This window comes from Cricetulus griseus, chromosome 7 (genome assembly GCF_003668045.3).
Source record: "Cricetulus griseus strain 17A/GY chromosome 7, alternate assembly CriGri-PICRH-1.0, whole genome shotgun sequence".
NCBI lineage: Eukaryota > Metazoa > Chordata > Mammalia > Rodentia > Cricetidae > Cricetulus > Cricetulus griseus.
Genome location: NC_048600.1, coordinates 118,098,995 through 118,123,462, shown reverse-complemented (window position 1 = coordinate 118,123,462; position 24,468 = coordinate 118,098,995). Strand labels below are relative to the sequence as shown.

At 44.7% G+C, this 24,468-nt stretch overlaps 1 protein-coding gene across 6 annotated transcripts; it reads right to left on the bottom strand.

Annotated features, from left to right (window-relative positions):
* Nucleotides 1–927: 927 nt before the first annotated feature.
* Mettl2a (methyltransferase like 2A) lies at nt 928–13,765 on the bottom strand. 6 transcript variants are annotated; one of them, XM_027427869.2, is made up of 9 exons: nt 13,606–13,765; nt 13,376–13,467; nt 11,166–11,509; nt 9,620–9,669; nt 7,115–7,175; nt 6,308–6,447; nt 4,044–4,150; nt 2,711–2,776; nt 928–1,290 (listed from the first exon to the last, which is right to left on the bottom strand). In XM_027427869.2, exons 1-9 carry the CDS (start codon nt 13,713–13,715, stop codon nt 1,109–1,111), a joined length of 1,152 nt encoding a protein of 383 aa, XP_027283670.1. In that variant the 5' UTR covers nt 13,716–13,765; the 3' UTR covers nt 928–1,108. The 6 variants fall into 6 exon arrangements, 5 of the variants coding, with proteins under 5 accessions (XP_027283670.1, XP_027283671.1, XP_027283672.1 ...); XR_003487406.2 differs by having other exon boundaries at nt 1,228–1,290; nt 4,044–4,205; XM_027427870.2 differs by lacking the exon at nt 7,115–7,175 and having other exon boundaries at nt 4,044–4,205.
* Nucleotides 13,766–24,468: the final 10,703 nt, after the last annotated feature.

Here is a 24,468-nt window from a genome sequence, read left to right as displayed (position 1 = left end):
CTCCTATCTCAGACTCCCATGTGCTGGGATCAGAGTTACATAATACCATGCCTCTGGCTCCAGGGCTTGTGCATGCTAAACACGTGCTCTAGCAATGAGCCATAGGCTCAATCCACCTGAGGCACAGTTTCGCACTGTGGTCCAGGCTGGCCTACATCTTATGGGGATTCTTATGCCTCAGTTTTCCACCTGTGGGGATTAGGGCTGTGAGCCATCACACCTGATCAATCTTGATTTTTAATTCTTTTTTTCTTAAATTTTATTTTATGTGCATTGGTGTTTTGCCATGAGTGTTGGGTCCCCCGGTACTGGAGTCACAGCTGTGAGCTGCCATGTGGGTGCTGGGAATTGAACCTGGGTCCTCTGGAAGAGCAGTCAAGTGCTCTTACAAGATTGAGTCATCTCTCAAGCCCAGTTTTTCATTCTTAACTCCTAAAACAAATGTGTTCATATGCACCTTTAGCCTTAGCACTCAGCATGTGAAGGCAGGAGAATCTAAAGTTCAAGGTCATTTGTGGTTGCAGAGTTAGTTTTCCTATTTATAAAATTCTAGGTGTTAAAAATTTGAGGGCCTAAGGTTAGAAAGATGGCTCAGAAGTTAAGAGTGCTGTCTGCTTTTCCACAGATCCTGAGTTCAATTCCCAGCAACCACATAGTGGCTCACAACCATCTATAATGAGATCTGGTGCCCTCTTCAGGTGTGCAGGTATACATGCAGGCAGAACACCATATATGCAATAAATAAATTTCTAAAAATAATTGAGGGCTATTGAAAAAGCTCAAGGATGTTTGTAGCACATCTAAATTGGAAACTCAGGACCAACATAAAGGAGAGGCCTGATTCTCTGACAATTGACAAGTTGTCCTCTGAATTCCACACATTTATCACAGCATTGCCCCCACTAAATAACAACAATAACAACAAACGAACTTAAGAAAGTATATATTAATGGGCTTCACAAATAAAAACCACAATTGTTGGTGTTAATAGAAAGTAATTGTTCCTAGGTTTAAGGTTTGAGTTCCTTGGATTCCCAGACTGATGTCCACCATCAACATGCTGCTATTTGCAGATGTCTCCTTACAAAAATCCTGAAACATGATGCCCTCATGTTGTGTGGGGCGTGGACGCCTCCCCGTTGGCACTGGGCAGGAGAGGCTTGCTGTATTTGCACTGAATCCAGACTCGGTACATGGTCAGCTGTTTGCCTCGGTTCACCTGCAAGCGGCGATCCACCAGGTTCTGCACCTTCTCCAGACCCGCAGCTGTGAAGAGTGCATCCAGCTCATCTGGTTTGGAGAGAGCACATGTTTATGGATTTTCCTCTGGAGGAAGGGCAGTTTGCTGATGGCTTTCTGTGTTAATTGGAGCTTTGAGACAACATAGTCAGAATGCTTTTAAAGAGGCTTTGGCAGCATTGGTTGGTCCAGGTTTGGGTACCAAAGCCCTTGAGAAGGCAGGCCTCCAATGGGGAGGAGGTTTAAGAAGGAGAAGCTATAGGGTGTGCTTTTTGAGTTCACATATAGGAGCACCAGCATGTGGAGATCAGAGGACATGCTCTGATGCCATTATTTAGGCCTCTCACTAGCCTGGAACTTACCAAGTAGGCTAGAATGGCTTGTGTGCAAGCCCTAGGGACCCTCCTGACTCCTTTCCCAGGGTTGGGATTACAAGCATGTGTTTCCATGCCACTATGCCAGTTTTTTTTTTTTTTTTTTTTAATTAACTGATTTCCAGCCCATCACAGCTTTCCCTTCCTCTCTCCCTCTCTCCCTCCCTCCCTCCCTCCTCTTAGTCGTCCCTACTAGTCCAGTTTTTAAAAACTCCCAAGGGCTCTAACAAACACTACAGAGTTACATGAGGGACTGGACAGGTGGCTCAGTAGTTAAGAGCACTGGCTGCTCTTTCAGAGGACCCAGATTCAGTTCCCAGAACCAACACTGTGACTCAGAACCATCTGCAATTCTAGCTCCAGGGCCTCTAACAACCTCTTCTCCACTGAGGGCACCAGTCATGTATGTGGTACACAGACATACATGCAGGCAAAACAAACACATAAAATTGACAGATGTCTATGTCAAGACAAGGTTTTAGGGACAATTTTCGTTTTGTTTTTTTGGTTTTTTCAAGACAGGGTTTCTCTGTGACTTTGGAGGCTGTTTTGGAACTCGCTCTAGGCTGGCCTCGAACTCACACAGATCCACCTGTCTCTGACTCCTGAGTGCTGGGATTAAAGGCGTGCGCCACCAACGCCCAGCTTAGGGACAATTTTCAATGCTAGGCTCCAAGTGTCTGACTCGACTTGACAAAGGGCCCAAGGATATTCTTAATAAGTTGGTGGGAGGGTGAAGCCTGTGACTGGACAGATTACAGAGCAGGTTCAGGCCCCCTGGAGCCAAGGGACTCACTGGCATAGCTGTACTGAAGCACCGCCGGTACAGACGGCAAGGCAGACCAGGCTGGAGACCTGCAAAAAGGGCCGGCTCCTACTTTGGATACTGTGACAGAAGTGTAAAGCAGCTGACTGAGAGTCAGCACAAGCCAGAGGCATCTGTGACAGCTCAGGGTAGATAACGGTGTGTGTAACAGGTGGAGGCAGAGTCCTTAGAGAGGCAGGAGGGCCAGGTGACTAAGAACAGGCAGCTAACTGTCTACCTGAATTGGCATACCAACAGCCTTTAGCACTGATAAAAATCATCTTTTTCATACCTTGGGTGAAGAAGTAAACTCTGGTGCCATCACCTCTCACATAGAAATTTCCAGAGAGACATTGACCTGCATTACATGACAAAAACAGATACATTAATACACTTAAAAAAAAGAGGGTTTTTTGTCTTTTAAGCTTCTAGATAGGGACTTGTGTCTGAATGTGGCTATGTGCAATATGGAGCTGACAGAGTTCAGGGGTATCAGATTCCTTGGAATTGCGAATTCTGGCAAGTTGTGAGCTGTCTGATGTGGGTACTGAGAACTGAAGCCAGGTCCTATGCAAGAGTAGTAAGTGCTCCTATTGGTTCAGACCTCTCTCCAGTCCCTAAAGTACTTTGAATTTTATCACTTAGCAAATGTGCAACAGGCTAAGTGTGGTGGTTCATACTTAGAATCCCAGCACTTAGAAGGCTCTGGCAGGATGGCTGGCATTGAGTTCCAGGCCATCTAGGATACAGAGTTGAGACTCCATCTCAACACCCAACACCTTCCCATCAACAACAGGCATTCAGAAAACCACATGTGCATTTTGGTGACACATGTTATGTCACAGGAACTTGCAAAGGCACAGCACTTCAGCAAAGAGCAGCACCGGGAAAAACAAAACCAGTATCAGATAATGTGATTCCTAGCTAAGTTCTAGACTGCATCACCACCATCACCACCACCAGGCTCAGCCTACAAGTTCTATTAAAAGAAAAATAACAACAATGTAACTGACTCACTCACAGTTTTCACATGGACAACCCTTCCCTTCTGCTCATCCCTCCAGTCTTTTTTTTTTTTTTTTTGTTTTTTTGAGACAGGGTTTCTCTCTGGCTTTGGAGGCTGCCTGGAACTAGCTCTTGTAGACCAGGCTGGTCTCGAACTCACAGAGATCTGCCTGCCTCTGCCTCCCGAGTGCTGGGACTAAAGGTGTGTGCCACCAACACCCGGCTTCATCCCTCCAGTCTTACAACCTGCATGTAATTCCCCTACATTGGTTTTTCAAGACAGGGTTTCTCTGCCTTGAAACAAATCAACCAACCAACCAACCAACCAACCAAAACAAAACACAGCTCTGGCTGTTCTGGAACTCACAGAGATCCATCTGCCTTTGCCTCCCAAGTGCTAGGATTAAAGGCATGTGCCACCACTGGCCAGCATTTTTTATATTTTTTAAAAAATTATTTTATGTGTATTTTGCTTACATGTATGTCTCTGCACCACAGGCATGTCTGGTGCCTGTTGAGATCCCCTGGAACTGGAGTTAATTGAGACATGCCATGGACCACTGGAAACTGAACTTGGGTTTTCTCTAAGAACTGATCCATCTCTCTAGACCCCCACGTACCTTTTTTAAACCGAAGCTGAGCCATGTCATATCGGCCATAGTCTCGAAGAAGCATTACCCCTCCGGGTTTCAGGAGTCTGCTTAGCCTGTTGATAGCTCTCTGCATCCTGCATGGCAGCAGGGAACGAAGCGTAAGTCTCCCTGGGGACAGAGTTTCCTCTCCTATAGCACAAAACCCAAAGCAACACTTCCTAACTCTAACACCAACACTAAAGGTTAGCCCCTATGTGTCACATGGTGGTGGACATTCCAAGTACTACAATGGGCTCACTTCCTCCTGGCCCTCTGATTGTCACCCCTAGTATGTGCTCCTGAAGCTTTCTGGAGCCCTGACCATACAGTCTAGGAATAACCATGACTCATTTGTCTTTCTATTAAATGAAAAGCTCTCCTTTAGAATTTCAAGTCGCTGATGTGATGGTATGTAACTGCAACCTCAGCTCTTGGGAGGCTGAGGCAGGAAGACTGAGTCAGAAGACAACTCTCGGGCTACTTACTAAGGTCTGTTTAAAAAAAAAAAAAGTTATAAAAATCTATACCCAGCCAGCCTCCTGGCTTACATGGTGCTGTAGACAGCAGGCAAATGGGGGAGAGCTTCCCATTTGTACTGTGGTTTTCCTCTGAGGCCCACATGCTAAGAGCATGGCCTCTTCTTGGTGGTAGATACTCAAAGGGTAGGACCTTCAGGTCACCCGGAAGCATGTGTGGGTGCCCTGGAAGGGGAATTCTGTTTCCTGCCTCTCTTCTTAGCCCCTGACCATGGGATGAGAGATTTTACTCTGGCGATGATGTACTGCCTTGCTGAAGGCCTAACAGCCCACCCACCTCCAAAACAGAAGCCCAAATAACCTTTTCTTTATTTACTTTTTGAGACAGGATTTCTCTGTAACAGTCCTGGTTGTTCTGGAACTCACTCTGTGACCAGGCTGGCCTCTAATTCACACAGATCCGCCTGCCTCTGCCTCACAACTGCTGGGATTAAGAGTGTGCACCGTCACCGTTGGCCCCTCCTTTTACAAATACGTTGAAAGCTCAGGCAGCATCCTCCAACAGTCTGGCATGGGATTAAAGTGTTTATAGCACCTGAAGCACATATGCTACAGAAAACATTTCCAAGCTTTACCATGTTCTGGTGAGGCCAGAGGACTGTATTGCTAATCTAGAGGAAAACTGGGCTAGCTCAGGTGGGCTATCAGTCAACAGTGCCTGAATCTCACAGCCATCATCTTTATAACTGCCTCAACCTCCTCCAGTGGACAGTTTCATAGGATTACTGGCTGCCTGATGCACACAAGATGGGCTCTTGTAATGTTGCCCAGGTAGCCCTCGAGCCCCAGGCCTAACTCCTGCTCCAGTCTCCTGTATCACCAAGACCATAAGCACACGCTACTATGCTTTGTTCTTTTGTTTCCTTGGTTTAGGGACCAAACTGAGGGCTTTGTACACCAGAAGCACAGACTTCCACGGGGCACACCCTCAGGAACCCATGCTAAACATTTGCTATGTACTGCACCGTGTCACCAGCTACCTGCTCAGGAATTTACAAAAATGTATCACCTTTATTTACTGTGTGTACATATCACATGTAGAAGTCAGAGTAGAATGTGCAGAGTCAGTTCTCTCCTTCCCCTGAACCCCGGGGATTGATCTCATGTTGGCGGCAAGTTTCTTTACCTGCTGAGCCATCTTATTGATCCTACATGAAGTTTTAAAATAGCATCTTCAAAACAAAAATTGTTTGTTCTTTTATGTATATAGATGTTTACACGCATGACTGCCTTATATGTATAGTGCCCACGGAAGCCAAAAGTGGATGTTGTATCCTTGGCCCTGATTTTAGATGGCTGCGAATCACCATGTGGGGGCTGGGAAGCAAACTTCAGTCCTCTGCATAGCAGGCAGAGGGTTAAAGGCTGAAACAGAAGGCGGATGTCAAAACTACAGCTACACAGCTTCTTATGTCTATCTGACGTAAGGAAACCCTTTTTATTTAGGACATAATCGGAGTTTAAGATCTTAAATTAGGGGGCTAGAGACATGACTCAAGGGTTAAGAGCACTGACTGCTCTTCCAGAGGACCTGGGTTCAATTCCCAGCACCCACATGGCAGCTCACAACTGTCTGTAACTCCAGTTCCAGGGGACCTGACATCCATGGCAAAGAACACCAATGCACATAAATAAAATTAAAAAAAAAAAAAAAAAAAGATCTTAAATTAAAGCTTCTTCTTAGGTAGGCTATTAATTAAGGGACCTAAAACTTACTTGTCTGGAACAATTGCTGAAAGAACAAATATAAGAACAATGACATCAAGACTGTCCTTGGGCATCGGGTAACTTTGATCTTCATCACACAGATCATGAACAAAGGCAAAACATCGAGATGGATCATATTCTGAATTTGTCTGCAGAGAGGCGGAGGGACAAATGAATCAGAAATGTGGACACAGCACCAAGAGACGCTCACCTGGTTTTAGATGCCACTACTGTTCCTCCTAGCAGAAGCGTTTACCTCTAGTCACCATGACGAGGTTTTCCAGGGGCACCCAGAGCATAAGAATCAGAATTAGCCAAGGTGCACATCTGAGATTCTAGCACTTGGGAAGTGGTGCAGAAGGATCAAGGTTTACACAGCAAGTTCAAGGTCATCATGAGGTACATGAGACCCTGTCTCAAAAAATAAAAGACAAAAACTGCTTGGAGACGGTTGGAGAGATGGCTCAGCAGTGAAGAGCACTGCACACTGCTCCTGCAGAGGACCCAAGTCTCATTTCCAGCAGCCACATCAGGCAGCGCCCAACTGCCTGCAACTCCAGCTCCAGAGAACCCAAGCTTTTGATCCCGGTGACACTCCTAAGTTTATCCCCACACAGACATAATTTAAAAAGTCTGCAGAGATCTAGACGCTCAAGGTCTAGCTAAGAGCTAGACTCAGTACTCTTGCCTGGCTCCAGGCTGCTTCACTAACTTTCTCAGCTTTCAGGCCACAAGGACAGAGTCAATGAACTGAGTTTTAGGAGACCATCTTTTCTTTTAATTAGTGGAGATTACTGCAGGAGTCACTGTACTCACCTTGACCAGTTCAATAGCAGTGGCAGAAAAATCACAACAGTAAACGAAGAGGTTTGGGTTACTGAAATAGGCAGAAAAAACAAACAAACAAACAAAAAAAACACAACAATCAGGACACAGACCAGATGGTGTCTGCTCTCTTTGTAGAGTAGCAAAGTCAAGTGACAAAGAATACCATTCACCCAAAGAAGCTGGACCTATTAGTCACAGCATCTAGCATTCTGGTTAAGATTCTGTCATCTTTGTCTGTTTTTAGTCATGTGGGTTTGGCGAATACCAAGTTTATCAAACCATCAGTAAGAACCCGACCTCTAAGCACATATCACATCAACAAGTGGGTTCTGGTAATCTTACTTCAGTGGCACAGCCAGGGGTCAAAGGTGCTTGCTGCATAATCATAAAGACAAAATTCAGATCCCAGCACCCCCATAATTTCAGAGAGGTCATGACACTCTCAGAGAACGTGACACCAAAATCAAAACGATTTCTTCCTATACTCAAAGCTCTAAGACTCGCACATTCTCTGACAAGCTTCTGGCAATCACCTTCGACCTTTTGTTTCGTAGGCACGGTCTCAGGTACCCCAGACACATCCTGAACCTGTCATGCAGCCGAGGCTGACCTTGAACTTAATGACCCTCCCACTCTATCTCTCGAGTACTGGGGTTACAGGTGTGTGCTACCCTGCTCAGCTTTATGAGGTGTTAACTGAACCCAGAACTTCGTGAATGCTAGGAAAACATGTCGTCAACTGAGTGACATCCCTAGCCCAATGAAATGCTATAAGAAATTACATTTAATTATGTTGTGTGTCTGTGTTTTGAGGGAGTCAGTTCTCTCCTTCAACTGTGTTCTGGGAATTGAACTCAAGTTGTCAGGCTTGACAGCAAGCACTCACTGGCCATCCTTTTGGTCTGGAACTCACTAGGTAGACCAGGTTGGCTCAGAGATCTGCTTGCCTCTGCTGGAATTAAATACCGTGGACTAAATTGGAAAAACTATTTAGATGGAACCTTTGAGAAATAGTGGGTTCTTTACAGCATCTATGTTTTGGGATATTTTGATTGCACTCCACACTCCCAAGACTTGCCAATAAAGTTAAACCTTGAAGTAGGGAGGAGCAGAGCCAGAAACTAGCTGATCCAGAATTTGCCATAGAGAAACCAGCAATTAGGATAGAGAAGGCACAAGAAGGAAAGGGCAGGGACTAGAGTTTGAACTTCTCTTTTGGGTTCTGGGATGAGGGAAGAGATATATCTCTTGTGGTATCTCCAGCCAAAAAGCAAGATCAGCTAGTTGCTACTCAATCCCTCTGAGCTAGCAGGTTTTCACCCCAGCCTTTGGCTCCCTAGTCTTATTAATAAATAGAATGATAGAGATTTATTTTAAACCTACATAGAACCAAAAGTCCCATTAGGCCTCAGCCTAAGTGGTCAGCAGGGAACTGATTGTTGGGCCATGGGGCCGAAGATGATCATTAAAGTATCAGTAGAGTCACGTGCTAAGCTGACAGAAAAACATCACAACTGAAACTAGAATGTCATTTCCAGATGCTCTGAAATGTGGTAAGAAACACACACAGTTTCCAGGCCAGGCTCCTAAACTCTAGGGACTTCCTGAATGGCAGTAATGTTTAGGGTCTGCTGGGCAGTGGTGGTATACACCTTTAATTCTAGCACGTAGGAGGCAGAGGCAGGTGGATTTCTGTGAGTTTGAGGCCAGCCTGGTTCCAGGATAGGCACCAAAGCTACACAAAGAAACCCTGTCTCAAAAACAAACCAACCAACCAAAAGGAACGTCTAGGATCTAGGTAACCTCAAGAGGGCCAGCACTTAAAGATGCCATGATTGGAGAGTTCTAAAGATTTTAGTCCTCACCCTGTATATCTATCTCTTTATCTGGATGTTCCCTGTAATCTTACAATATTCCTGATAATGAAGAGTAAAGCCAGTCAAATCTAAGGGGATTGTGGACTGTCCTGGCTCACAGCATATTGGAAGTGTGAACCTGTGTTTGCAGCTAGAATCTCAAGTGGAGAGAAGTCTTGTAAGACTGAGCCTTTACTCTGTGGGATTTGATGCTAACCCCAGAGAGATAGGATTGGACCTGAACCACAGGACACGTGGATTTCAGCTGCAGATCCTGTTACTTCAGGGAAAACCCCACACTCCTGGTGTCATAGCACTTCGTGTTCGGGTGCATAGGTACATACAGAGTTTCAGGAGAATTAGAGACAATTTCACATAGGCCAGATGTCCCACCTTGACCTCAGGTAAGAAGTGACAACCTAACAGAGCTCACAGAGAAACAACATCTTTTAGGCCCCTCAGTGGAAAGCATTACAGATTAGAACTACAGATGATGTTAACTCTAATTTCACTAACATTAAACTAAATCCACTGCTACATGGGTAACATAGCCATCTAAATACCAAATAACTCATGCTTCCAGGAGCAAGCTCTCACTTTTCCTCTTTGTGCTTCTGCAAACCTGACAAATACTTACTTGTTAGTTTGTAAAACTGGAAAGACTGTGTTTCCTACACCACAACCAACCTGCAGACAGAAACGAACCATTAGTCCCAGAAGTTGTTAGTCATACCCCTCTTTCCTCCTTCTTTTTAAAGCAGAGTCCAGGCTGGGCTATAACTTGTGGCTTTCCCGCCTCAGCCTCCAGAGTACCGGGATTATAGGCACTATCATGTCCAGCCTTTAAGCACTGTACTAGGAAAAGTCTAGTGACCAGAACTAAATAGGACCCATGACATTAAAGAGGTTAGTAAAAGAACATAAAAGGGCTTTCAGTGGCTGAAGAAAGCTGCTCTAAAAAAAGGGCATGGGCTAGTTTTACTTTCTGAGTTCCAGCAGACAGCTTGGTAGATATACTACTTTCCTAATGAACTTCACTGTACCATTATTAGAACAACAGCCTGCAGGGTCTCTGTGACCTCCATGGCTAGCAGAGACAATTTGGGAGGCAAGGAGGCAGCTCAGTTCAACATGAATGAGTAGCTGGTGTTGCTTCAAACCTCGGGAGTCTGACCCTGAGTGGTTTATTTTAGGCATATTTAAGCACAGCAAAATTTGGTGGAAACTTTTCTAGTGACAACCCTACATGCATTAAAAAAAAGCATACATAAATCTCTTTGAGGGACAAAGTAAGCTAAATAAAGATCCAACATGAATACACTGAAGCTCTGTAAAGTACATGTATGTGACACCTTCTACAAGGATAAATTCTATAGACTGAGAAAAAGAAGCTCATGATAAAGGGTGGGGGGAGGGCCACGTGTGGTCACCATCTATTAACCACTTCTGCTCCCAGACTTCTGGGCAGGTGACAGGCATTGCTTCTTCCCTTGAAGGAACAATCCTGAATGCCAACATTCCAGGTTCTTCAATGCCTATCTGTGAGCACAAGAACTTCCTTGCCTCTCCAATTGGCTGGGCTGAAACCTTTGCACAGTAACACTGTGCTAAATACAGTGCTTTCCGAAGCAATAAAAACTGTAGACATTTACCAAGGGCTGTGTGGCCGACATACTTCTTAGCCATTTTACATAAACCACCTCAAAGTTCCTTACAGCTATAAGCCCAGAAGGCTCCCAATCCTTTAGGCGGGACCTGGGCTTATGGAATATCTCACTGAAGGCACTAAGGATTAGCTAAGTGCTAAAGAGCTAATCTGTTTGAGGACTTGGGTTCAACTGCCAGCACGCTCCCCGACCCCCAATGCCCCATGGCACCAGACTTAACTCCAAGTTTTATTAGCTCTGGGATCAGCTTCCAGCAAAGTTGGTAGACCCCAATTTGTGAATTTCCCTTACAGTACCCGCCTAGGCACTTTTCCAGTTAAAAAGAGAGAGAGAGAGAGAGAGAGAGAGAGAGACATAAATAAATAGATGAACACGGAGATGATTCCAGGCTGATATGAGGCTCAAATCTAGTCATTGTCATCAGACAGAAGACACTCTGTGTCAACCTTCCTAGTCTTACCTTGCATGTAAAAGGTGCCATGTTCACTAACTCCATTGCTAGGGAAACAAAGTTACCTCAAGTATTCGGTAGGTGGCTGAGGATCCAGGAAATTCATCACCACAAATTGCTAGGTGACTGAGCTTCTGAGCCACAGTCTCTTCCACAGGAGGCACCTTCGTGTCATGTCCATGACTGGCACAAGAATGCCCATGCGGCTCTGTTGTCAAGCCAGGCCCATCCTCACGACTTCTGCCTTCTTCATGCTTCTGGCTCTCCAGGGGTAAATCCGTCATGGGATTGTGGCTAGGTGCCAGTTCAGGGAATTCAGTAAAAAGCCAGTGTCTGTCCTTGAAAAATCCATTTTCATGAATTTTGTAGAAGTCATTCCAGTATTTGTGGGCGTTCACTTCATAATCAACTGTAAACATTATTAACAATTTTGAGAGTCAGTCTCAAATATTTTATTTATACCTAGTATCAATTGTCCTGTTTCACCAAATGTCACTTTATCCTAAAAGTATCCTGAAGAGTCAGTCTTAGAACATCTTCGACAGGTTACTGTCTTGCTACCTATCTATCATACATTAATGTCACCCATTGTTCATTCCCAGGGCCCCCAGCTTCTGCTAGAACTACCAGGCAGGGAGTTTAGCTACCAGTAATTTTTCTTCTACATCTTTGGATGGCCCTTGACTGCAGGAAAATTGCAAAATTAAGCAAACCCCCAGAACCGACCACACAACGAACACATACACACACTGCAAAAATGTAATTATGATTAGTTTCAAGGTTCTATTTGTCAGAGACAGACAGACTTTTTGGTATCTGCTGTCATTATTTTCCCCTGCAAATCTTTTATTTACAAACTATATGTCTCAGGTTTTTTGGATGTTCCTATAAATTCAATGACTACTATCCATGCAGCTCTTCCGGAAAGTATGTTCTTGCTTCTTTAGAATGTGGTGGCACAACAAATCAAGATTATTAATGAATACTAAAAAAGATATAGGGCTAAAAGGAAACTAGACATCGCAAAACTCCCTTCCTGAAGTAAGAGTTTGGATGAGCTGGAGGAGCAACCAGTAAATGTGGGCTTTTCTGCCAACATGAAAACCCTGACCTGAATTAATGAAAGAATAAAAATCTAAGAAATGGGGTTCCATCACTCTTACCTCTAGGCAAAACACTTAATGCCCTGTGGTCCAAGTTTAATTTTTTTTTGAAGACAAGATCACCCTACAATGCCCAAGTTGGCCTCCAGTTCAGTGATCCTTCTGCTCAGCCTCCCAAGCAGCTGAGTCTATTGGTATGCACAGCTGCACCTGGCTAGCCAGCTCTTTAACTGTAAAAAGAGGGTACTGGGCTACATGATTTTCAAAATCCCTTTCAACTCCATGTTGCTTTATCTAGTCTATGCCAAACAATGCAGGGTGTCTATTTTGCAACCTCAATCTATACATACATTTATTTTTGAGACAAGGTCTCATGTAGCCCAGGTTGGATTGGAACTCTAGGTAGCAAGGATAACCTTGACCCTACTCATCTTCCTGAGCCTCTCTCTCCCTTGCTAGAGACATCACCTCTACATCCTAGGAGGCACATGGCTGGTCTGTACTGGGCCCTTACTACTATACTGAAATTCTTCTTTCAGTGCCTATTATCTTAAATTTCTAGTTCTACTTTCAAATGCCTCTTAGAAATAGGGCCAAACAGTTTTAGTTTTAGAGATATTTTGTAATGAAATTATTCTTGCCTTCAGTGAGGGCCTCTTTTTCTTTGACCAGGCTCTTTTCCACTCTGCTACACTCCTCTTTCTTCGTTAGAAGCTCTAAATCTCTGAATGTGTCACCTCAGGAAAAGACGTATCACTCAATAACTCTCTCCTCCAACGGTATTTAGATCTGACCACAGCGGTCTAGCTCTAATGGGAACTCTCCAGCAGAATGCGAACCGTGGAAGCTACACTAAACTGAATGAACGACTGCGTGGTTGCCACAGGCCAGCCACATCAACATGACACTCGTCTACATGGTCGAAAAAAGTAGACACTAGGAAATAAAACAGCTGGTGACTTCCGAACACAAACCGCAAAGTCTACAAAACTCAACCCCAAGGTCCACCAAGATTTCGTTAGGAGGCAGCCCCTTTGACTCCTGGCTCGTCCCCTCCCCGTCCCGTCCTAGGACCGAGTTCTTCGTCTGGCCAGTAGCAGAGGATGCCGGTGGCCGCACTTGGTTCGCCCACTGCCGGCTGCGGACACCAGCGAGGGAAGAGCCGTGCGCACCTTGCTTCTCCGGGCTCACCCGCTGGGAACTGTTCTCCTGCACTTTCCTCTCCGCCGCCGCGGCCTGCTCCTCTGACCACTCCACATTGTCCCTGTGGAAACCAAACGGGCAGCTTAGGACCCTCATGTGCCGGCTGCGGGCAGGGTGAGCGGCGGGCCCCGAAACGTCAGTCCCGGGAGGCGAGCGCCTCAGCTACCGGAGCGGGGCCTCCGAGGGGCAGGGCACTCACCAGGCATTGTAGTGGAAGACGCGCGCCGGATCGCTCAGGAACCGGTTCCCGAACTGCCGTCTCTTCCCGTCCTGGACCTCCGGCACGCCTTCAGGGCAGGAGGCCGCCATGACACCGGAGACGGAAACGCCTACTTTTCCATAACGCTAGGACTTCCTGTGAGCCACACCCACTCTTTCCGGAAGCAGCGGCGCCGGCGCGGGAAAAGCGGGAGGCGGGGGGCGGGCGGGGCGGGGCGGGGGCGGGGCGGGGCGGGGCAGGAGGCGTTTGACTTGAGCGCTCCCTGAAGAGCTGGGGGGCTGAGATCCGAGTTGATGGTTCCCCTGGAGTCGATTTGTGGGGACGCTGATGGGCGTGCAGGACCGGGAGGAAGTGAGAGACTGTCCCCCTGAGCCAGTTTCAGGGCTGGAACCCTAGCAGGCCCCCAGTTTCCCTCCAGGAAAGCCTGCACTAGCCGACTGTGAGGAGGCAGGGTACCAGACTCACTGGTGCTGAGAGCCAGCAAGACCACGGTGGGTTCCGCAAGCATGAAACATGGTCACGTTTAAAAGGAATATATACATGACCACACCTTTTAGAAAATCCAGGCTTAATGAAGTTCGTAATACATGCATACACATTATACATTTATACATTGCACATATGTGTCAACATTTTTATCTAATGGTAGATCATGGCATATAGTCTATAATTGTGCATTTTCAGCCTTATAGTCTCTCTCTCTCTCTCTCTCTCTCTCTCTCTCTCTCTCTCTCTCTCTCTCTCTCTCTCTCTCTCTCCTCTCTCTCTCTCGTTTTTGGAGGCTGTCCTGGAACCAGCTCTTGTAGTGTAAGACCCCTGAAATCTCAGGCCTCCAGGATCTCAGCCCAGGACCACCGTCACCCCAATCACCAGGCAGACTCAAAAGCTTGATGCAAACTGTACGAGGCTTTATTATAGTTGTTTAACGAGCTAACCCCATGTTAGCTCAGGCCTGTTATCCACCGGCCATGGCGGATGGCTAGCAAAGACAGCTCGAACTGGCTGCAGAGAGATCTTACAGGGCAGCGTAAGGGGAGTGTCTAGGAGTTCTCACAGGCTCAGGATTGGTGTGCCTCCAGGCTTGGAGGGCTTGCCCTGTGTTGATTGGTCAACTGGTTGTTATGGCCCATAGGCCTTCCCACGGTGGTTGCTATGTTCTGAGCGTCATTGCTGTGCACTTGTCTGTAAAGCGCCACCAGCTAACTTCTGATTGGTTCCTTGCCACAAGGCAGGCATCTGACCTCCTAGTGACTAAGGCAAGGTCACACAAGCATGCATTTGGCTGTTATGGCTGCTGAAATGGGGAGCTGGTCCCTACAGTAGACCAGGCTAGCCTTGAATTCTCAGAGATTGGCCTGTCTTTGCCTCCCGGGTTCTGGGATTAAAGGCATGCACCACCAACACCTGGCTCAGCCTTATATTTTCTATTTAAAAAATATCTCCTTTCCCCTTTATGTATGTATGGGTGTTTTACCTGCTTGTATGTTTGTGCACCACACGTGATGGGGGCTATCCTTCTGTATATATGTTTCTCTTATTGATTGATGAATAAATACTGATTAGCCAGTAACCAGTCAGGAAGGATAGGCAGGGCTACAAGTCAAGGAGAATTCTGGGGAGAAGAGGCACAGAGAGGCTTAGAGGGAGAAGCCATGTAGCTGTTGAGTAACATGCCAGATTATGGGTAAGCAACAGCCTTGTGGCAATACATAGTTTAATAAAAATGGGTTAATAATTAAGAAGATAATAATTAGGCGAATAAGAAGCCTAAACCACTGGCCAAACAATTTCTTTCTTTCTTTTTTTTTCAAGACAAGGATTCTCTGTGTAGCTTTGGAGCCTATTCTGGCACTTGATCTGTAGACCAGGCTGGCCTCAAACTCACAGAGATCTGCTTGCTTCTGCCTCCTGATTGCTGGGATTAAAGGTGTGAGCCACCACTGCCCAGCTCATCTAACATTTTTTGAAAGGAGTTTGGAAGACATGGCTGCAAGGTTTCTGCCTGTGGTCAGAATATGTTGAGAATTGTGTTTCAGAGGAGCTGAGGGGCCCTCTGGTGGAGCGTGAAGAGCACTCTCCTACTTAGTGGATGCATTCAATACTTGTAAAACAGGGAGGCTTTGATCTGCTGAAGATTTTTTTTTTTTTTTCCTCCGAGACAGGGTTTCTCTGTGGCTTTGGAGGCTGTCCTGGAACTCACTCTGTAGACCAGGCTGGTCTCGAACTCACAGAGATCTGTCTGCCTCTGCCTCTCGAGTGTTGAGATTAAAGGTGTGTGCCATCACTGCCCTGCTCATGATTATTTCTTTAGGATTAATTTCTAGGAATGACATTGATGTAACTATTTCCTCTAACCTGGAACTTTTCCTCCTGGAGGGAGGAGGGAAGCTGCTAGGACACAGGAAGCTTAGAAAACAGAAAACTCACACGCCAGTACCCCTGGGTTAGAGCTTTAAACCGCTCCCGGGTGAAAGGTGTCATCTCTGGTAACACCTCCTGAAAGTTGGGCAGGGAACTCTAGGGATGTAGTTTTTTGAGTCCTTACCCATGCTGGGTGGGCTTTTCAGTGAATACAATTGCTAAGTCACCCATGCATCTGCAATTCCTCACTCACCACTCCTGTAAGTAGTGCCAGTAAACTCACTGATTCATCTGGCTAGACTTGGGTGGTAGAATGTCTTTGGTCATTTCCCTATCTGGGCTGAATAGATGTTTGTTCTCATCTGTCCTGAAAAAGTCACCACCAGGCATTGCTGAGCCACTGGTTATAATTAGATCTGTTACTAAGCCCTGTGGAAGTCAGGAATTCTATCTGCATCATAGCACAGGGTCTGGCAACACTGCATGCAATTCAGCAAGTTGGTGAGTGAACCCTAACCCCTCCCTGTATATATCACTACAGAGAGGTGTCAGTTGCTGCTACCATCTGTAGTGTGCAAAAGTGTAACAGGGAGATGGGATTACTGTGCAATTTATATTTTTTCCATCAGAGCTAATTAAAAGTATCTTGTTATCTCACTGATCCAAAGAAACACTGTAGTCATAATTCTGATATTTTGTGTGCTGTCTCTTCAGAAAGGACCTCATGTAGTTTAGGCTTGTCTTGAATTTGTCAAGTTGCAGCATGATCTTGAACTCTTTATCTTTTTGTCTCTACTTCCAAGTTGCTAGGGTTACAGGCCCATACCACTATGCGTAGCTTCTAATTTGGCACCCAAATTCTATATTCCTAGACACATAGATATATGAAAATATTTTCTCAAAGCTAATATGTAATGAGAGGTTCTTTGTCCCAGTCCACGGCCCTTGAGTCCTAAATAAACACACAGACACTGTATTAGTTATAAAACTGTTGGCTGGTGGCTTGGGCTTTTTATTGGCTAGCTCTGTCTTAATTATTAACCATTTCTGTTATTCTATATATTTGCACGTGGTCTTGGCTTACCAGAGAACACGTCCTCTCTTCCCGGGCTCCACATGATGACGACTCTGTCTGCCTGTTTCCCAGAGTTCTCATCTCCTAGTCCTGCCTATCTTCCTGCCTTATTGGCCAGCAGTGTCTTATTCATCAACCAATAAGAGAAACATATATTACAGAAGGACAACTCCCCATCACTACTAATCTTACCTTCTTTCTGGTTAGAAAATATGGTTACTTTTTGATGTCTTCCCCAAAATTATAACTATAAAGAATAGCTAATATTTATTTTTAATTTTAAAATTGTGTTTATGTACTTACTTTTTATTTAATTACTGGACATGCACGAGGTCAGAAGACCACTTGCAGGAGTTGGTTTTGTCTTACCATATGGATTCTGAGGATTGAATTCATGTCGTTGTTAAGGCCACAGTCAGTCAATATCCTCAGAGAACTGAGAAGGCTAGATTATAACTGGAAATTGGTTGGTTGGAGCCTTTGGCTCTCCCCTGCATGGTTCAGGAAGTCCCATTCTTGTCTCTCTCTGTAAATCCTGCCCACTCAGAGAGTCTCTAAACAAGGGTAGGTGCCAAAAGCCCAGTTCCACATTCTTGGTCGTTACTGCAGTCTCCTTCTTTGATGTCCCCGCCTAAATGCTCAACTTAGGCACAAACTCAGCTTGTGGTGGACACATCATCACCTCTCACCTACAATCTATAAAACCTCCCGGCTTTAGCTCAGGTGTGGGGCTTCTCTGGCCTTCTCTGAGACCAGTGAACTTACCTGGGAGCTGTTTTGTCCTCAATATACCTGTTGTTATACTTTTTCAAATCAGCTTGATCTGGCTTATTGAGTCAGTGGAGAAACTTATTATGGGGGGTGCGCGGCAGAAAGCCTATTAGAAATATAATCTAGGTCGCCGGTGTTGGTGGCTCAGGCCTTTAATCCCAGCACTCGGGAGGCAGAGGCAGGTGGATCTCTGTGATTTCTAGATGAGCCTGGTCTACAAGAGCTAGTTCCAGGACAGTCTCCAAAGCCACAGAGAAACCCTGTCTCAAAAAACAAAAACAAAAACAATAACAACAAAAAAGAAATATAATCTAGGTGATCTATGTAGCAATTAAAATGACAGAGACCCATTACCTAGACACATTACCTAAACCTTAGGCTTTGGTGATCTCCCTAATTTTTCACTGGGGGCAGTAGTTGTAGATCTTTGGCTGTCATACAGAGCAGCATAGGCCTTTGGCTGTGAGACCCAGGCTTGAGATTTGTCTGTAGTGGAGTAACTTGGAGGACTGACTTTATTTTGACTAAGTAAAGTAGGGATATCAACCCAAAAGTGTCCATGAGCAGAGCCCTGTGGATAAATGAGGCATGGGGCAGTTTTGCCCCGTGGTTAGTGAAGGGACCAGCTGCCCCTTTCGGCAGCCATGACAGTAACATGTGCTTGCCATGACCTTGCCTTGGTCACTAAGAGGTCAGATACCTGCCTCGTGGTAAGGAACCAATCAGAAGTTAGCTGGTGGTGCTATGCTTTATGGCTCTGGGTGTGCTTTACGGACAAGTGCACAGCAATGAGGAGCAGAGCATAGCAACCACCCTGGGAGGGCCTATGGGCCATAACAACCAGTTGGCCAATCAACACAGGGCAAGCCCTCCAAGCCTGGAGGCACACCAATCCTGAGCCTGTGTGTACCTCTAGACACTCCCCTTACGCTGCCCTACAAGATCTCTCTGTAGCCGGTTCAAGCTGTCTTTGCTAGCCATTCACCATGGTGGGTGGACAAAAGACCCGAGCTAACATGGGGTTAGCTCGTTAAACAAAAATAAAGCCTCATGCTGTTTGCAGCAAGTTTTCAAATCTGCCTGGTGATTGGGGTGACCGCAGTCCTGGGCTGGGACCCGGGAGGCCTGAGTTTTCCGGAGGTCTAACAGTTAGCATTACCACAATCCAGGTGGAGTTCTTATGCCCCATCTATTCTCTTTGGATACCTTGAGAATTCCCAGTAGGAGGGACAGTTCTGTCTATTATGGGAAACTTAAACATTTTAAATGCCATATCCTGCAGATCTTTGAAGTGTTTGAGGACCATCTATCTATTAGGTATATCTAAACAATTTGTTTCTACTTACTTGTTTTAGGACTAACTTTAAAAATATATGCAGGGGGCTACTTAAGGCTTATTTTTGTAGTACATTAATACTTAGCATGACTACAAGTATAGTTCTGAACACATTAAAGGATTTCATCATTTATAAGGTATCTAACAATTAACCTGTGTTAGATTTTTGCTTAAATTAGAAAGAAAGAAGGGTGCAAGATGAGACATGAGACTAAGAGATACATTAACCAGTTCATTATAGGGCGGGAAATTGAGTGAGAGAGAAATAGAACAGAGCAGGACAGAGAGTAAGAGAGGAGGAAGAGAGAGGGGCAGAGAGACAGAGTTAATGCTGACTGCCATGGCCGGTTGTGAGAGAAAGAGGGGCAGAGAGTGTGCAAAACGGGGAAGTTGGAACTTTTAAAGGGAAGACTGCACATGCGCACTGAGGTTCCACGCATGCACAGAGTCCTCACGCAGGCTGTAATGCGTGATGGGTGGTGTAGCATGTCCCTGTGCGTGCCCGCCCATCGTTAGGGGGCGGGGTCAGCCAGGGTATGTTCTAACAACTTGTATTTTTTAATTATCCTTAACAATTTACAATAAGTAAGTAGTTTTCATAAGAATTGGACTTTATGTTCCATACCTGTTAGGTTTAACCTTAAAAATAATGATTTTGGCTAGGCAGTGATGGCACACACCTTTAATCTTAGTACTGGGGAGGCAGAGGCAGGCAGATACCTGAGTTCAAGGCCAGCCTGGTCTACAGAGTGAGTTCTAGGACAGCCTGGGTTACACAGAGAAATCCAGTCCTGAAAACAAACAACAAAAATTTTGAGTTGAAGCTCTTCTGGTATCAAATTAAAACTTTAAGTCGTAGATACAGTCCATTGAGAGACTGGTAACTTTACTGATCCCTTTATAGGGCACCATGAATGAAAATGGGCTCAGTAAAGAAACCAAAATTGCCATTCCATTATTTTAAACTGCCAAGGCTCTCTCATGGGAAAACAAGAAGCAACAGGGGAAAGATATTCAGGGATAATGGGAAGGAGAGAAAGGGGGCTTGTGAGCAGGGACTGAGGGAGCCCAGAGACCAGCACTGACCTTGACAGGTCACTAGGCACCACAGGCGTAAGGAATGAAGGGTCACAAGTCCCTCTTACCACAGATAAGGAGAATGACTCCCTTTTTAACAAGCAGGGACTTTCTTCAAGCTGAGGGAATGGAGGATTTTATCTAATGGAGGTCTGACTTAGGCAAAGGATTTTCTTGAGAGACCAGACATACCATTAGAGAATGTTGCAGCTTTTTTGTATGGATTACCTGGTGTATCCAAATAGTTAAAGCTTAAAGTGAGCAATGACAAAGCTAAATAAACATTACTGTGAACCTGAGTAGACCTTAGAGAATTTATAAATTTGATTGCCAAATGTATCTTATCAAACATGTTACTTATCTAAAATTTCTAGCAGCTTGGTGTTAAACAGCTAGCAAAGATATAAGTAGTGAGATGATTTATCTTAAATCAAGTTTCATTAAACTGAATAGACCTTTATAACCTTGAAAGTTTATTATCATATACAGCATATTATAAACCAGAATTGAATCACTTATATAGTATTGGAGCAAATATAACCTTAAATTTTTATGATCAAACAAAAAAAATCCACACTAACTTAAAATATTTGAGACTTGTTGCTTCCTTAGTTAAAAAAGACATACAACGATAAATAGAGAGCTCATTTGGATCAAGAAGTTATAAAACTGTTGCTTTATGCCATGGGGTCATCTTAAGATGGTGAAGTGACATGGCATATACTCTTTAACCTTAGCAAAGATGGTTACCAGTCACGCGGATGCTTACATCTTGAAGGTCATCAGTCAAGATGGAGGATAGCCACATGGTTACTATTTAAACATGGTTCCCTAAACAAGAGTTGAATCTAATAATATTGTAGACTTGAATCACATATATAAGATGTTGTAGCAAATTAAAATTCCTATAGGTAGGTTTTAACTATAAACCTTTTGGTATAAGTTTTAAGCCAAACTTTGTTACAGATATTACAGATTTCTTAACCACACCCAATGAATTTGCAAACCAATTCTGAAATAAGGATTGTTTACACAAAGATTTCTTGTTAGCAAAGCCCAGAGAAATTATAGATAAAAGATTTAAGAGTGCAAAGTTGTAGAACCTTAGAGATAAGATACTTTGGGATCATTTGCTTGTGTGGTGGTAGAAGTTGTTATGAGTGTGCCATCTTTGGCCATGGAGCTATTCTGAGGCCAAGCCCTCTCCAGTAAGTCAGCAAGGCTTTAAGAAAATCTAAGGAGCAAAGGAGAAAGGGTCACAAAAGAACTCAGCTATAGGGAGAGTTAGGCAGCTAAGAGACAGAGAACAGCGTAGCATAAGGGACAAGGAGGAACCAGCAGGAACTCCACCCAAAGGAGGGTTCCAATATGACAGAAGCCACAAGGGCACAGAGAAGCTGCAGGACTTAGCAGGCAGTTCCTATGGGAAGGCAAAGGAACTCACAACATCTGGGCCTGGAAGGGCGCTAGGAGAGAGAGATCAGATAGCTCTGAAGGAAAGGGGGCAAGGCAAGGTTGCAGAGCCTCTCCTAGGGTGAGGTGAGGAAGTTCCAGGGAAGAGCTGAGAGGAGCCATGAAGGAGCAGAGGGGGTAAGTGTCATGGTAACAAGAATTTCAATTAGGGATGTCCCCAAGCAGTCTGAAAGCCTTGTCAGAGAGAAATGTTCCTTCCCACATGAAGAGGGGTCGGGTAATGCAGGAAGAAGCTTCCTGGCATGCTGGTATGGCTTTCATAGTAAAAGTGGGCAAAGCAGGGAGTTGTGAAGTGACACAGACCTTGCAGAAGGCGAGAGACAAGTGGTTAGAGTAGGTAGAGTGTAGGCAGGGTTGTAGAGTGTAGGCCCTACTAGCCAGTTCCCAAATAACCACACAGAGACTTATTAATTATAAATGCTTGGCCAACAGCTTAGGCTTGTTACTAGCTAACTCTTACATTATAAATTAACCCATATTTCTTATCTATGGTCTCCCATGTGGCTTGGTACCTTTTCCCAGTCAAGCAAGGTCATCTCCGTGTATCTGAGTCTCCTTGCGATTCCAGAGACGACTCCTCTTACTTCATGCTCTTTTTGTTTGCCAGTCCTGTCTAACTTCTACCTGTCTAGCTACTGGCCATTTGGTTTCTTTATCAAACAAGTCACAGCAACATATATTCACACAGTGTCAAGGAGTATTCCACAGTAGAGGAGAAAACAGCTGGAGTGGTGCAAGTGTTTTAGTAAGTAGAATTGCCCACATGGTGGGGCCCCAAAGGGTGCTGCAGGGAGTATGCCCACATGGTCGGCAGCCCAAAAGGGTGCACATAGTAGGAATATGCCCACGTTGCAGGCAGCCCAAAAAGGGAGTAGCAGGGATAGAGGACACTGACTGAGTAGGCAAGGAGGATTAGTTAAGGTGAAAAGAAGATGCAGTTGCAGAGGTAGATTCTAGAGTCAGATTTGGTGGGTGGCAAATGAGAGGGAACTCATTTAAGCCACTCCTGAGGCTTTGGCATCAGATGAAAAAAAATAAAAAGAACAGGAAAGGGCATGACTGCTCCTAGGTGTGGTGGAGGAGAGCGTTTATTGTAGATAAAAGGCAGAGCATAGCCAGAGGCAGGGGTATCAGGGAGACTCCAGAGTGGCCGTGAGCAGACTGAACTGGCACACTGGCAGCAGCCAGGAGGCCTGAGGTACAAAAGGGCAGGGAATCAAAATGATTGCATCATAAAGGGAAGAGCAGCCCAGCCCCCTGGGAGAGTTCAGGGTAGAGGGTGGGGTATTGTGGTATTCGAGCCACACACTGTAACAGGTAGGGACTGAGAGATGCTGAGAGACCATGGCTGCCAGGTCCAGCTTTGCAGTGTTAAATAGGCAGTCATACTGTTGTCTGGGGGGCCAGCCTCCAGCAGCACAGGGCTCAGAGAGGAATTCACAGGGTGTAAGCTAGACTTTTCTACCTGAGAGAGGTTTAGGAAAAGAAACACTCACTCTCTTGATGGCTTCCTTCTTTATTCCTCTCTTATTCTTTCTGGGTTGTTTTCTGTTCTTTTTATTGTATACTTTTTTTTTTCTACAGCTTATATACCCCAACAAAGTTTTTCAGGTAATATAGGAATTACAATGTGGTTACATTCTGTTTTTCAAGTGAATGATTACAATGAATACAAAATAGTAAAAAATAGCATGTTTTCCATATCTCTTACATGATTAAACATTTTATGTACTACAGGTGAAAAACAAATTATCCCAAGAACCCACATACATTCATATTCAGGCAACTTGTTATAGATTAACCATGTGGGCAAGAAAGTTATTCTTGTCAGTTTTTTTTTTTCCTGGAAGGTTGCATTTTACAGTTACAAAGAAAGGGCCAATTACTTTATTACTTATCTTGAAAGGTAGTCTTATAAGAAGTCTTAAAGGAATCATAAACCTAAACTTTTATATATGAAAAAGAATCACTCAGCTCTACTTTAAATCTTTAGGGGTACATATCCACTCATTAATATATATATTTTTTAATATCAGGAGGTTGTGAGCAGAAATGGGTATAAGGATATAATCATCACCTTTGGTCATCAACCAGTCCTACCAATAAACGTCTATCAATCAATGAAAATTGGACTGCATTGTTCTTTTTCTTGACCTTAATGAGTTCGGAATTCAATTATGTGCCTTTCTAAAACTTTAGATTGTCTTTTTGATCTTTTGAACTCAAAGCTATTTAACAAAAACATCTTAGTCTGTTATTTTCAAAGCTTTGTTTCAGTTGTGATGCACTCTGAAACCTGTGGACACATCTCCCAACATTAAGATTAAAAGAATTCAAACTATCTGGGCTACTAGGACTCAATTGTTAATCATTTACTTGAGCTACAATCTATGCAGCTCCTTAGGTGAGACTCACAGGGCCTGGCTGTGAAACATATCCTTGTATTTATTGTTATTCATCAAAACTCTGTATAGGTTATCATTATTACTCTCAATTTAGACAGTGCGGATTAGGGAGGGGTCATCTTCTTGACAATCCATATGTAAAAATGCCCAGTAGAACAGGATGTTTCCCAGAGATAAGCGCACTATATTACAGGCAGTGGAGATCTTCCCACATCCACTCACACCATGCTAGACACCAGAGAAAGAGAGTTGCAGCAAACATGTAAAGGCACAAGAGAAGCAAAGGACATTCCGAAGTCTGCAGTCCTATGGCCTTGCCTAAAGCAGACTGGTCCATCAGAGAG